Below are 14279 nucleotides of genomic sequence, written 5' to 3' on the forward strand. Positions count from 1 at the left end.
TCCTTGCTTGGATTGGACATCAATCACTTATTTTAAGATATCGATATTCGCAACGACGGCCGATACCGTCTACCGACTCTATCCTTGGCAGTATTATTTGTCTTTGCACTTCATTCCATTATTTTTACACTACAGACACAATAATAGAACAAATCACTGTGCTAGCATTTGTGCTAAGTTGACCTGATAAGAACTTTGCTGCATATTTTAAAATCAAGTTATGATGAGGAAGTTGTTTTTCCTTCCTGGCAAACCAGATGGTACAAACTTAACTTTCTTGTTCCACACGTAATGGAGTTTTAAATGTTTCAAGGACATGATGGTGTCAATGACAGCTTGCCAAAAAAAAAAAAAAAAAATGCTGTCAGGACCTGTAGTACCTCTTCATAGTTTAGATTCCAGGACCTAATCAGAAGTTAAACAAATTAAAGCAGCCAGCAACCTACTATGAGTCCGTCAGCACCTGAATTGACCCGACACTCACGGCGGAATGTGTTCAATAGCGGCTGAAGTGAAGTGTGAAGAGCCTCCGTACAAGCATTTGGCCTTTGTTGGTGTCAGGAGACGACACTACTTTAAAACTTTCCCCTCCATACGTAGCCTCATTGCATTTCTGTCAATTGTTATTATGAAATGTCAAGCGGCAGTGTTGGATTTTCTTCTCAGAAAAGTAGCTTGCCATAAACGTCTTTATAAAACAATGTTCTTAAATCTGTTATTGTTTTCAAACAAAACATTCACTTTGGTTAGATGGTCAGCAAATCAGTCAACATTAAATGGTGAACCTTTGTCTCTATAAATATAACATCCTCGCCGCCGGGGGAAAGATGTTGACTAGGTCAGCAGTTTAAATGTTAGATATACTTGGAACGATGAGTCACCCGGGGCCAACATTTGTTAAATACTTGAACATGATGCAAACTCATTATAAGAATCTCCTCGATTGTATTTTCTCATTCGCGATCGTCAAAACAATTGAAGATACACTCCACGTATAACACGAGTCCACCGTCAGCGCTGACAAAAGCGCCCTGGCGGCCTCTCGAAAGCATTAAGCGGTTATCAGTGACACGGGGGAAAAATGTCCAACATTAAACAGCACTATTCATAGCGTCAACCACTGTAAACACTTGCCACTCTAAAATGCTTTTGTTTTATCATATTCCTTCCTCTTCGGCTTCCACCCCTCTTCATAGTGTAAAACACAGTCATGGAGGCTGTCATATAAATCTAAAGCAGGAACTTTTAACTTTCCCTCAACGAGTCCATCTGGTTTCAGTAATGCACCCTGTCCTCTCGTTGGACTGGTGACCGTGACCCCTCCCCGCCCGCAGCCTCTTGGTTGGTCCTCTCTGATCCGTATTTTGGATTTGATTTAATTTTTCCTAATAACCTAATCCTTCTTTTTGAGGGTCAAACAATAACACATCACTTCTTTATAAATGGATAATATAGAGGTTTGCTTGCTGAGGTCAGCTTTGGAGGAAGTAACGGGGCCATGTTGAGTTGTCAGATCGCACTGTTTGGGCCGGAATTTTTTTGTGTCAGGTGGGGTGGCGGTACAAGCCATACATTTATTTATTTTATTTTTTAAAGCAACAGGGAGATATAGAAAACATGCAGGACACCGGCCTTGCTGTGATCTCATTCCATAATGGCACCACAGTGACATCTTCTGGTGAGGAGTTATCCTCACAATGTTCTGCTAATGTTTTGAAATAGGATGAAATAATTGAACTTGCTTTATTTTACTTTTTTGACTACTTTCTGAAGTGAGTTGTTTAAAAGAAAACACAAGGAAAAAATAGCTTCAAATTGATACCATTGATTGGTGCCAAGAAATGATATTATAATATTTACTGTTACTCATTAGGATTTCAAATATTATTTTGCAATAACAACAAGTTTAATTCAAATTATTAAGCACACTCATAAATGCAGAATGTATTGCCCAATACTGGATTTTCAACTCATTGAATGTCAGCCGTCTCCTTTATTGTCTGCTCTCTTTGACCAGTTCCGCACTTTAATTAAAGTGGAGTCAAAACAACAGTGCCTATTCCAAATAGGTCACGAAACCTATCAAATATTTCCGAATCTGACTTTTGCTTGTTTATTGCATGATGAGTCACTCTCGTCTTCTCTGACAAACTGCCAACAGCTGCAACTGTGCATTCGTCCGTCCCAGTATCTATTTATAAGATCCAAACTCCTGTACGCAAAAAGTGTAACTTTCTGAAAATGACCACACACTGCTCTGTACACTAAAAGTGCCCAAAAAGAAGTTTCTTCCCTGCACACTTGAATCAACTGTGCTCTAAGCGGCATTGCAAATTGAAACCATTACATGCGTCATCTCGCTATGCACTTTCTTTTTCGGGGCAAGAGTTGCCTCATGGTACTTTGCTATCTCTCAATTCTACCTATGGGTTCCTCTATGTACTTCAATCTTGCTTCTCGGAACGTCCTGATCAAAATAGCCAATCACTTAAAATGTTACAAGTACAAAACAGAGTAATGGGAAATATATGCAGTGGAGCGTTCTAGTATTTGAGACACTGTGATGAAACATGACTCTGAGTTGGGGTGAGGAGTGTCGGGCAAAGGTGCCTGGAATGGAACCCTGCTTTCGGAGCCCAAACGTCAACTGGTCGGGTAGGCTTCGGCGGAGTGTTTACAAAGGAAGAAAATATTGTTAGAACCTGACAGCTCAGCTAAGGGACTATTCATGCTTTAAATTTGTTTTCACAACGCGCGTAATGATGTCAAATCAACCAAAGGATCCAGCCTCTCTATGGAAAGCATCCAGCAAGAAAAACATCAAGAAGCTTCGAGCCATCAGCACGGTGTGTGGCCTGGCAAAAAGTTGGCAGCAGTGGATATCAGAGAATGAGAAGAAGCAGGCTGCAGAACCGAGTGGATGGTGTCCAACGCAGGGAGACTCGGCAGAGGAATCCCAAAAGACTTGGACGGATAAGAAATCCATCTCCAGTCAGAAGACGGAGGATGTTCTCTCTCACGTGGTTGCTTCCAAAGGATTATCTGACCCACCAGATTTGCCTGAAGATAGAACCCAGATTGAAAACAATTCTGAGGTAGCGATGATTACCTCCTCGATGAAGATGACGCTGGTCAAGATGAATGTTACCGACGGGCATCAAAATAGAAGTCTAGGAGTTAAGTTACTGACAAAGAGAAGTGAGAAAGGAGGATCAGGTGAAGATGCAGAGAAGTTCCTAGAGACTAAAAGCTCTTCTACGTTCCACACAAAGTCTTCCGATGTGGTCTTACCACTCGTCCCAACTGAGATTCAGGTGGAAAATGAGCAAGAACCCGCAAAAGAAGATGATTTGAAACAAGAGCAGAATCTTGATCCTAAGGAGGATAGTGGACTTTCTGAGTTAGGAAAGGAAACACTAAACATAGACGATGAAGCACCACCGAGTAGTTCAAGAAAAGTCTGTGACGAAGAGTCAACAGTGAAAATCAAACGTCCGCAAATCGCATCGTGAGTAAAACGATTTTTCCAGACCTTGTGTTAGTCAAAAGATTGCAAACTGAGTAAAATTATTGATGCGGTAGTAACTCGGTCAGCAAGTTCTTGACTTTGAAGTAAAATACGGGACTGGTCATTGAAGATATGGCAGCTGAAGGTACAAACCTTTGAAATCGTACAGATCTGGCCTTGGTGTCTTTTGTGATGCATTTCGTATATCCAATTGGCGTGAAACCAGTGGCCGCCCACTCGTGAAATCTTGTGTACGCTCCAAATGTATAGTAGAGACTACCGTTCATTTGATACCCCCCGAGGGACCATCAACCACAAATCTTTTTTTTCTTTTCTTGACTAACATTTTCACGTCTGGTTTAACATTTAACACGATGGGTTTAGTTTGGTGTGGTTTTACATAATCGTGCAATCTCAACATCCTTTTCAGGTTGGGAAAGGAAGCTGTGGATGCCAATAAGATCAATGCTCTCTCCAAGAAATACAGTCCTGTTGGGAATCTCAAGAGACGCTGGCAAAACTGGGCTTCGGAACACACTGAAAACCAGAAACTGAACCCCTTCAGTGAAAACTTTGACTACGAATACTCCATGTCCCTCCGCCTCCAAAAAGGTCAAGACGGATACGGACGCCCTAAGGAGGGCACCAAAACAGCCGAGAGAGCCAAACGTGCTGAGAAACACATCCATGGAGAGATCTCAGATATGTGTTACGTGATCAGAACTATGGCTAATCCGGATCGAGACGGAAAGACACGGGTTACGTTTGGAGAACTGTTTGACAGATATGTTCGTATCTCTGATAAGGTGGTGGGGATTCTAATGAGAGCTCGAAAACACGGGAAGGTCCACTTTGAAGGGGAAATGTTGTGGCAAGGACAAGACGACGGAGTGATCATCACACTGTTAGTGTGATAACGCTTTGATCCGGTACTAGCATAAGAAAGATGCAACGCTATTGTCAGATTGTTGGGCAGCCACCCCCCAAAAAATGGCAGGTTTGCATTTCCAATCACAAAAGTAGGGACTACCAGATACTTCTAGCATGGTTTTAGGGGTTCCAAGTTAAATGAGCAGATAGCCTAGCTTCACCAAGGGTGATGCTAAAGTATATCCACAGGGGGGACTAATTCCACAGTTGATAACTGGCAGATAGAATTTTAACTGTTTTGAAAAAATCTCAAAGGTTATATCATAGATATTGAATGATGTGCATTGTGTTGTTCAGTTTTGTCATTTGACATTGAGTGTTTAAAGATTAGTTTGTGTTTGTTTGGGGCTTTCGGTCTCACCTGTGAAAACGCTCCATGATACGTGGTGATGTCATAGAGTTGTTAAAAGATAAGTCAGTGTCAAACAAAAAAAATGCAGGCAGGGCAGGTTGGACATGTATAAGAATTCAAAACATACTTGAAACTTTTTTGGAATACTTAAGATCCTCCTCCACTCATTTTAATGCCCACATCTACTTAAAGGAAGGGCCAGTGCAAAAGGTGGGCATAAAAGTAAAATCAACCAGTGTAACCTGGAAGGCTAATACTGAAACTTCCTTATTGTAGAGGTAATCGGAAGAGTTTTTCTGCATTCCTGTTTTAAAAATTTAATGGTTTTATTTTAGTTCCCAGAAAATTCCCAAACGAGCAACAGGTAAGGCTGATTTTTATTGATCTAATATTTATAATGATTATTTATCTCTACCATTTGTTTTCACAGAATGATTGTTCTGCTCTTTATTGGTCTTCTCTCCAAAATTGCTTTGGCTGACGGTAAATGAATTCACTCATACTTGTTTGCTTTTAGAGCGACCTTCAAAAGTTTGTGAACGTATTTTTTTGCAGACTGGCATGATGCTCAGTTCTATTCCTTCTCACCACAAGTTGGCTCAGGAAAGGGCGTCTCATATGTCATTACCGGCATAGGACGGATTACGGGTGTCCGAGTGTGGGAGGCCTCCAGGAGTGTCATTTATGGGTGAGTGATTCATTCATATGGAACAATGTAATCAGTGGCAAACATTAAATATAAAAATAAAAAAAAACTTTTTTTTATGATACATTGATTTCATTGCACATTTTTTTTAATAATTTTATATACATTTCAAGTATTTTATCTTCAACAGCTTCCAGTTTCGCTACGACCATACCTGGACGAACGTGGTGGGTCGCGAGTCGGGCGAAAAGCAGGAGATAGAATTGTTTGACGACGAGGCCATCGTGGCCATCTCGGGAAAATATTCACACAACATTCAATCTGTGGTGTTCACCACCAATCTGGGCCGTTCGCTCTTTGCGGGCCAACCTTCCGGGCACTCATTCAACATGTACCCGGAAAACAAGAAGGCCGAACTGCGCTTCATCAGCGGCCGGTTCCAAGGTGCCATCACCTCCATGGGGGCACACTGGGGGCTTGTTACAGAACCTTATGGAACAAATCCGCACACAAATGCAACACACGTGTAATTTCATTCATTGTCTGCATTTGACCTATATTCATTAAATATCAATAAAATCTTCTGACTGAAACTTAATCATTGTGTGTAAGTCTTATTTTCAACTAATAACGCCTTGACATTTAGATTTTAAAAAAGCAATGTCTAAAGAGTTTTCTCGCAGATAAATTCGAAACTTTACTTCATGGGTTTTTGGTTAAATAATTTGGTGAACTAGCTAACCCAACAATTTAATGCTGGTTGGATGCCAAATCGACGCTCAAGGAAGCAGATTTAAAATAGGTGCAAGCAAAGCAGGTTCTTCGTGGTCATAACTGACGAGTAGTTCAAATAAATAATCGAGTCGCAAGCACCTCCTCCGTTTATCTGAGCCTCGACATCAACGTGAAGGAAGTACAAAAAGTAAAAATAGTCATTCGGAGTTTAATCTGATGGACTAATGCTGGGACTTCCTGATCGGGAATACTTGTTTTATCTGTAAGCTTGGTCAAAATATTGACTTATGAATTCCTGCTGAGACAAACAAACTCAATCGTGCTCCAATTTCTGGGAAAATTAACAAACAAATAACAGGTAAGGCTAATCTTTGTTCTTTTGATATTATTCCTGATTTCATCATTCTTTCTCTATTTTTGTGTTCACAGAATGATTTTTCTGATCTTTATTGCACTTCTCACCGGAACAACTTTGGCTAATGGTAAATCTGCATGTTAACACGACATGTTAACTCATTCAGTGCCACTGACGCTTATGGACGTCTAAGATATTAACTTGTTTGGCAGTGGTTTTATATCTTTCTTGTTTTTGCGTGTATTCTTGGCAGACTGGTATGACTCTCAGTACTACTCGTTCTCGCCTCAAGTGGGCTCAGGAAAAGGCCTCTCATATGCCATCACCGGTAAGGGACGGATTACGGGTGTCCGAGTGTGGGAGGCCAGCAACAGCTTCATTTACGGGTAAATTACAAATTTTTGTAATACATCGTTTTCATTGGACAGCAACATTTTTGATTTGTATACATTTCAAGTGACTATTTTATCTTCAACAGCTTCCAGTTTCGCTACGGCCACACCTGGACGACCGTGGCGGGTCGCGAGTTGGGCCGAAAGCAGGAGATAGAATTGTTTGACGACGAGGCCATCGTGGCCATCTCGGGAAAATATGCACACAACATTCAGTCTGTGGTGTTCACCACCAATCTGGGCCGTTCGCTCTTCGCGGGCAGGCCAATTGGGCACTCGTTCAACATGTACCCGGAAAACGAGAACGCCGAATTACGCTTTGTCAGCGGCCGGTTCCAAGGTGCCATCTCCTCCATGGGGACGCACTGGGCGCTTGTTACAGAACCATATGGAACAAATGGAAAATACTTGCAATGAACCTATTATCTGAATTGGACATTTTATAAATATCAATAAAATGTTAACCAATTTGCACCAAAATCAAATTTCTGTCCTTATTGAAGAAGTGAAATAATGATTTGATTATTGACCAATTTGATGATCTGATTTTGTTGGTTGGTTTATTATTTATAATAGTTTGACACAGCATAACGCTCGAGGGACTACCAAGCTGAAAATGTCCGTCTAGGTTATGTCATATTTAAAAGACATGTCAACGCCACCCAATAGGTGTAAGCAAAGCAGGTTCTACATGAACATAGCTGACGAAGAGTTAAAAAAATAAATAACATTGAAGTCACAAGCACCTCCTCCACTCACTCATCTGCGTCTCGACATCAACTTGAAGGAAGTGCGAAAAGTTTTCTCTTTAGATAAACTGCCAAAAATAGTCATTCTGATTTTAATCTGATGGACTAATGCTGGAACTTCCTGATCGGGAATACTTGTTTTATCTGTCAGCTTGATCAAAATATCGGTTTATGAATTCCTGCCGAGACAAACAAACAAAATTGTGATTGTTTTAAGGTATCCTCCAATTTCTGAGAAAATTACCAAACAAACAACAGGTAAGGCTAATTCCTGTTCATCTTATGTTTATAATGAATAAAAATTTTTTATCTCTATCTTTTATTTTCACAGAATGATTCTTCTGGTCTTTATTGCACTTCTCTCCGGAACTGCTTTGGCTGACGGTAAATGGATTCACTGCTGCTTTTGTGCTTTTAGATCTACCTAATTCTTTATTAAAAAGTTTGTCCATTTATATTTTTGGCAGTCTGGCATGACGCTCAGTCCTACTCGTTCTCGCAACAAATTGGCACAGGACAAGGCCTCTCGTATGCCATCACCGGAACCGGACGGATTACAGGTGTCCGAGTATGGGAGGCCAACAATAATTTCATTTACGGGTGAGTAAATAATTCATATGGAATAATAATTAAATATAGAAAAAAGTTATTTTATTTATAATTAATTGTTTTCATTGCACATTTTTTTCCTATACATTTCAAGTGACTATTTTATCTTCAACAGCTTCCAACTTCGCTACGGCTACACCTGGACCGATGTGACGGGCCTCGAGTTTGGACATAAACAGGAGATAATATTGTTTGACGACGAGGCCATTGTGGCCATCTGGGGAAAATATGCATTCTACATTCAGTCGGTGGTGTTCACCACCAACCTGGGTCGTTCGCTCTTTGCGGGCAGGCCGGTAGGGCACTCGTTCAACATGTACCCGGCAGACGAGAACGCCGAATTACGCTTCATCAGCGGTCGGTTCCAAGGGGCCATCACCTCCTTGGGGGCACACTGGGCCATTGTTACCGATCCGTATAGAAGGAATGGAAAATACTTGCAATGAATCTATCATCTGTGAAGACAATAAAGCATTCTCGCCATCGTTATTTTACATCTTAAATCTCTGTCCAAAGTGAAATAGGGAACGTTGTTGCATTTAATTGTGTGCGTCGTTTGGTTGAGTGCTTTCTTGAATGCCAGTAAGTTGCCATTTATCATTGTGTGCTTTTTAAATGAATAAACGATACGTGCATGATTTGAAAAAGAAATAAAAATGGCTGACAAAATACAACCTGACTTGTAGAGATTCACTTTTGAGGTAAAAATTTCAAATGTAGTGCAAGCTTTAATTAGATTTTTCTCATCTTTTGAATACACCAGTCCTAGTTTCCTGTTTTTTTTTTTTTTTGCAACCTGTTGCACAATTTGGTAAAGAAAAAGGGGCGGGATGGAAAATTTGCTTGTTTCAGGAATCCATCAATGTGTTTCCTGGTTCAGTTCACTCTGCGCTATTATAAGATCAGGAGGCATTTTTTGGATTGATGTCTAGAATTGCAAGGCCGTTGATCAATTCTCAGATGTCGTTTTGATTTCGTAAAGAGGCCATGAATTCCAGTTGTAAGGTTCACAGTTCATTTATTTGTCAGAGAACCAAAAGTTGAGCTGAAATATTAACGAGTTGGGAAATTTTGAGGGTGTCAAATTAGGTGGGCTATTTTAGGTTCACGCATTTTGTAAATAGTCTTATGTTAATTGCCAAATAGTTATTTTATTCTTACAGCGCCGGATTATTGTTTATTGTTTGAGCTACCATTGTCTCATTCTCAAAACGTCAAGAAACGATTTGACCTTTTACATAATACCTTTCTGATTTCCCCTCCATTGTTTTCAACTTTTCAAATGTACAGTACATACTTTGCACTCTAGCAGGTGAATTAAATGAAATAGCTGAAAACTTGTTTCACAGCTGTTCAACCACTTGTCAAAAAAAAAAAAAAAAAGAGAACAAGTGAGTCAGTCATCCACACCCCTAATTAACATAGTTATTTCTATTCTGAATCCGGGCAGCAGTGGCGGACCAGTAAAGCAGCTAACCGGGTGGGTGGTCATAATTATTTCCTCGTTACGGCTTCAAGGAGGATATTTTCATCTCTAATCTGCATTCGGCTCAGGCGTCGCTCAAGGCTTGTTTAAAAAGCTCTTCCCAGAATTCAAACAGAAGCAGATTTTTTTCAGCCCTTGCACGGAAAACCTGTGAGTAGAATTCGTTTTCTGACGATTTATTATCTATTCATAATATTAGTTTTGCATAAATGTTTTTCTGTATTTTGATTCGATTTTGTATTTTCTGACTAGGTAGATGCCGTAGTATTTGCTGTGTTCCCACCAGTCAAACAGGTAACAAAAGAGGCTGCTTAAATACCTCACAAATGTACAAAGTAACTAAATATATAAATGTATTTATATATTTTTTGTTTGTTTTTTACAGAATGCCAAACATTGTAATCGCCGCCATACTTGTTCTTTGTGCATTTTATAATGGTAAGTTATTTCATTTAGCATTACTGGACACATTTTTAAAAACATAACTATGAAAAGATTTGACAAAGGGGGAATATTTTGTGATCAGATAAGAAAGCTATGATTCTTTTTTTTTTTTTGCTGGAGCTTCCTGATTGTTGTTGTTCATATTGCTATGCGAGATTGTATCTTTTAAAAGCGGAACATTCTTTCATTTCCAACTTTAATTTTTCCACTTTGAAGCTTAGTAAACATTTTATTTGGTTCTGATAAACAGATTGACCAATAGATTTTTTTTTTTTCTTCCTTCCAGTCCAGGCAGAACCGTACGCCTTTTCCCAGCCGGTAGGCCCTGGGGGAGGTACATCATTCACTCTCGGTGGAGATGGGCCCATCACAGCTATCAGGTTATGGGAGCGATACAACAGCTATATCACCGGGTAAATATGTGATAAACGCAATCGGGTAGGACTGGAGTTGCCTACACGTGATAATGTAACTAACGTGTTTCGTTTCTCCATCAGTATCCAGTTCCGCTATGGTAGCACTTGGTCAGCTCTAATTGGCTCTGAAACAGGAATGCCCAAGGAGCTGGAGTTGTTCAAGGGTGAAACCTTTATTCAGGTTTCTGGAAAGTACACCAATGTCATTTACTCGCTTGTGTTCATCACCAACAAGGGCCGAACGCTGCAAGCGGGACAGCCCGTTGGCAATTCCTTCAACATGTATGCCCCCACCAAGGACACTGAGCTGATCCTCATCAGCGGCCAAAACCGTGGAGGCTCTTTTACATTCTTTGGGACACATTGGGGCGTACCTAAATATTATCTGTAGCCTCATTTGAATGTAACCTTCTCTCAGCTTGGTTCTTGAAAAATTAATAGGTAGATTATGGGCTTTTTTTTTTTTTTTTTTTTACTCTTAACTGGATTAATCAGTTTAAATGTGATTTCTGAGACTTAATTGGACCTTGTCCCTGTCAGAATTATAACAGCTAGCCTATAAATTTCTTTCTTATTTTGATTTTTTTTTTTATATATATGCAGCACTTGTCTCTGTACTGGCTAAGCATGAAAGAATATGAGATAAAATAAATATGGAAACAAAAGGGCAAGCAACGGCGTCACTTTATTGACAAAAAAGGTTGTATGAATGCTATTTTTTCCTCAAGGTGTCACTGATTGGTAAATTTGATTTGTGGAATTTGCATTTCATTGCAATAAAATCATGTTTTGCTGTCGTTTATTTTGCTGTCTTTATACTTGGCAACATTTTCTTTAGATGTCAAGAGAATCAGCATTACACAGAATATATTGATGCGGCATTTATAATCTTGCACGCCAACCTGGTAAATTAAATAACAATGGAAGAAGAATAAAAGAAGAAAAAGAAGACAGAATTTTCTATACAACATCCAATTTAAAAGAATATTTAATTGGATTCTATTGTATACAAATCCCTATTTAAATAGGGAATGAGTGACTCATTGAAAATTCAGCCAGTGTATGACTACATTCCCCATAATGCTTTGAGGTGCGGCAGCAGCTCCGCACTCTGCTTTGCCCGCAGCAATGAAATGATAACACGGCAGAACAAGGTAGAAAGAGAAAGCGTTGACTTTCCAATTTTCTCCATCTCCTTTGCCAGTGATGCCCTCATCTCTGGAGTGACGTCATGGCCGTCGAAGGTAAGGTGGCATTATATTTGCTTGTGTGGGGGGGGGGGCAAATAAATTTAAAAAAGGAAATAGTTAAAGGCTTCGGTGCGTGCCCAGACTTAGAACGGGTCAAGTGTGAAAGCTCGTGATTGGGTAATGCTTTGCAAGCCTTTTTTTTTTTTCTTTTCCGCATCACTGTGCCGGTAATCTCATGACAGCACACATCACTTGCAGACAGCATTTCTCGCGTGCACGCGCATTTTCCATTGTTTCCCATTGTGCGCGTGATGCTTTTGCAGAGTGACAGCCCCACGACACAGGTCTGCAGAACTAACAGAGTGGGCTTTGTTTTGCACAATCATCTCCTTCGGATCATCCACTTCCAATTTGTTTGTCATGTGATGTCTCTCTCCGTCCACCGCATTTCTCTCAAACTAGTCAGTCCAGCTCATCCTGCAGCAGGTGGTCTAACATGCGAATCCTCTCGGCTGTAATTGAGAGTAAACAGCTACTGAAGCATCTCTGAGGGGATTTGAGAGAATCTTCTGGACTTTGTGTGGTTTGCAATGCTCGGCAGGTCTCCTCACCTTATTGGAGGTATCTTATGGATCCAGAATCCCATGAGAGGTAGGCTCTTTTTAACTGTACATTTGACTTGTAGTAGTTTCTTTTCTCTCTCTCTCTCTCTCTGGGTGTATGCTCTTGCTTGTGTGACTGGAATGAGCCGCCCCAGCATACCTTCCTATCAGACACCGACAACAAATGTTCGAATCAGAACTTGACAGTCTTGTTTCTCCTAAAAGACATGATGGCGTGTATGGTTTGTTTTATTTGGTTGGCATGGAAGAACATGCCATGCTTCAATGTTAATGAATAGGTTGAGAAGATGGAAATATGTTCTGAATACACAAAAGTGACGTCAAATATGATTTGGTAGATGTCTTTTAAAACACGTGCTTTCCCATGTGACTAGGAATTTTGAAACTACATTGAACGTCACTATTTTTTATATAAACTATTTTTCCCCCCGTCATATTTGGTATCTATATTAAAAACTTTCTACGATCCGGCTTTGGCGGGTTATGATGAGCCCTATTATAATCCAAATTCCTGATGTCACACCGCAAAGATTTGTCATTTAACCTTGGTTAAATCAATATCATTATGTCAGAAGCACCCATCAAAGCACATCCTAGAACACGACGCCCTCCATTTACAGTAATGAGGAAGAAGCAATAAGTGACGATTGAGGCAAGAAGGGGAATGGCTTGACAGTACTGGGGAAAAAAAAAAACATGCCAAGTTGTGAGTGCAATAGAACATTCACTCTTTAAAACTGCTGGGTTAAAAATTAGACTGAGGTTGGGGCAATTGGAAACTAGTATTTTTGTTGTTGCCTTAGCAACCTGCTGTAAAACTAACTTGCTTGTGTCATCCCAGCAAAAGCTTGAATTTATAAATTCGCCACGCAGGCTAAAAATATGATTGTTATTTTTAGAAACGCTCGAATCTATCTAATTAAGATTTCTAAAGCTATCCCTGTGGCATTCATAGCCAAAACACTTTCAATTCTCATTGAATCATACTGGAGGAAAAATAACACACCTCTGCAGCGTGACGCTTCTCTTCCAGACCCTCAGACATGGAAAATAGGTCAACTCTTTCATCATTTATAACACATGAGAAGACAATTTTGAAAAAATAAAGAGCTTTTCGAAGTTCTTTTGGAAGTAAATGCCACTTCAAAACTTTGCAGACAAAAGAGCTCAGAATTAGACTCGCAAGTTTCTTAATGAATGATGAAGCCCATCATAGTTGATGCCTGAGTATTTAAAGGCCAGAATAAATCCAATGTAAAAATACAGATGTCGAATTTGGCTAAAATCAACAAAATGGATGACGCTAAGAATGCAAAGCCTCGAAGTGCACCCCGACCGAGTCTGGCCCGAGCAGTTGTTTACGCCTGTGGCTAAATGTGCTCATTTGCGCATCAAGCTTCCTTAATGTCCTTGCCTTGTGCATCCATTCAGAAAAGTCCATTCCAAATCCATTCCCAGATTTAATAGAGCAATAGAATTAGTGCAATCCAAAAATGTGGTTAAAGGATTACATCTGTTTGGTCGTAACAACAGGAAGGAGCATCTCTTTAGTCTTGTTGACAAAAATAAGAATTAGAAAAATATTCAGGCAAAATTACATCGAAACAATTCAATTAAAGGTAGAAGAAATAACCAGAAAATCTTTTTTACAAGTCATTTTATATGCCCTTGGTGCTTTTTGCTTTTTCTTAAACCATGCACAAGAAATAAGGCCGGATAATATTGGGGTATTTTCCTCTCGTGTTGTTTCTTGTTCATCGTAAATGTACTTCCTCCTCATTGTCTGTCTGATAATTTCACAAGACTGGGAAAGTTAATATTCCGACTGCGTAGAAATGCAAGCG

General features: G+C 39.9%; 6 protein-coding genes and 1 long non-coding RNA gene across 10 annotated transcripts in view; 6 read left to right on the forward strand and 1 right to left on the reverse strand.

The window, feature by feature from the left end:
* Positions 1 to 2337: 2337 nt before the first annotated feature.
* On the forward strand, positions 2338 to 5044 carry abrab (actin binding Rho activating protein b). The gene is made up of 2 exons (XM_061267383.1): positions 2338 to 3508; positions 3939 to 5044. Exons 1-2 carry the CDS (start codon positions 2760 to 2762, stop codon positions 4420 to 4422), a joined length of 1233 nt encoding a protein of 410 aa, XP_061123367.1. The 5' UTR covers positions 2338 to 2759; the 3' UTR covers positions 4423 to 5044.
* LOC133144574 (zymogen granule membrane protein 16-like) lies at positions 4994 to 6034 on the forward strand. 2 transcript variants are annotated; one of them, XM_061267385.1, is made up of 4 exons: positions 4994 to 5154; positions 5221 to 5273; positions 5385 to 5478; positions 5627 to 6034. In XM_061267385.1, the coding sequence occupies exons 2-4, from the start codon at positions 5222 to 5224 to the stop codon at positions 5964 to 5966; spliced, it is 486 nt and encodes a 161-aa protein (XP_061123369.1). In that variant the 5' UTR covers positions 4994 to 5154; position 5221; the 3' UTR covers positions 5967 to 6034. The 2 variants fall into 2 exon arrangements, with proteins under 2 accessions (XP_061123369.1, XP_061123368.1); XM_061267384.1 differs by having other exon boundaries at positions 4996 to 5154; positions 5346 to 5478.
* Positions 6035 to 6274: 240 nt separating this feature from the next.
* Positions 6275 to 7403, forward strand: LOC133144575 (zymogen granule membrane protein 16-like). The gene is made up of 4 exons (XM_061267387.1): positions 6275 to 6529; positions 6601 to 6653; positions 6780 to 6912; positions 7005 to 7403. The coding sequence occupies exons 2-4, from the start codon at positions 6602 to 6604 to the stop codon at positions 7333 to 7335; spliced, it is 516 nt and encodes a 171-aa protein (XP_061123371.1). The 5' UTR covers positions 6275 to 6529; position 6601; the 3' UTR covers positions 7336 to 7403.
* Positions 7404 to 7543: 140 nt separating this feature from the next.
* On the forward strand, positions 7544 to 8950 carry LOC133144576 (zymogen granule membrane protein 16-like). Its single transcript, XM_061267388.1, has 4 exons — positions 7544 to 7925; positions 7999 to 8051; positions 8135 to 8267; positions 8392 to 8950. Exons 2-4 carry the CDS (start codon positions 8000 to 8002, stop codon positions 8720 to 8722), a joined length of 516 nt encoding a protein of 171 aa, XP_061123372.1. The 5' UTR covers positions 7544 to 7925; position 7999; the 3' UTR covers positions 8723 to 8950.
* Positions 8951 to 9723: 773 nt separating this feature from the next.
* LOC133144607 (zymogen granule membrane protein 16-like) lies at positions 9724 to 11424 on the forward strand. Of its 2 annotated transcripts, none has more exons than XM_061267445.1 (5): positions 9724 to 9912; positions 10019 to 10056; positions 10148 to 10200; positions 10493 to 10619; positions 10704 to 11424. In XM_061267445.1, the coding sequence occupies exons 3-5, from the start codon at positions 10149 to 10151 to the stop codon at positions 11011 to 11013; spliced, it is 489 nt and encodes a 162-aa protein (XP_061123429.1). In that variant the 5' UTR covers positions 9724 to 9912; positions 10019 to 10056; position 10148; the 3' UTR covers positions 11014 to 11424. The 2 variants fall into 2 exon arrangements, with proteins under 2 accessions (XP_061123429.1, XP_061123428.1); XM_061267444.1 differs by having other exon boundaries at positions 9725 to 9912; positions 10015 to 10056.
* On the reverse strand, positions 11031 to 12620 carry LOC133144608 (uncharacterized). Its single transcript, XR_009710739.1, has 2 exons — positions 12424 to 12620; positions 11031 to 12324 (listed from the first exon to the last, which is right to left on the reverse strand). It is a non-coding gene; the product is annotated as an uncharacterized LOC133144608 (long non-coding RNA).
* samd12 (sterile alpha motif domain containing 12) overlaps positions 11709 to 14279 on the forward strand; it is a 30688-nt gene continuing 28117 nt past the window's right edge. The window contains exons 1-2 of one of the 2 annotated variants that reach the window (XM_061267442.1): positions 11732 to 11866; positions 12275 to 12463. In XM_061267442.1, the coding sequence (XP_061123426.1) occupies positions 12403 to 12463 (61 nt within the window). In that variant the 5' untranslated portion in view covers positions 11732 to 11866; positions 12275 to 12402. Of the gene's footprint in view, positions 11867 to 12274; positions 12464 to 14279 lie in introns of both variants that reach the window. The other variant, XM_061267443.1, reaches the window with a different exon arrangement.

The sequence above is a fragment of the Syngnathus typhle genome, linkage group LG20, assembly GCF_033458585.1.
Source record: "Syngnathus typhle isolate RoL2023-S1 ecotype Sweden linkage group LG20, RoL_Styp_1.0, whole genome shotgun sequence".
NCBI classification, from domain to species: Eukaryota; Metazoa; Chordata; class Actinopteri; order Syngnathiformes; family Syngnathidae; genus Syngnathus; species Syngnathus typhle.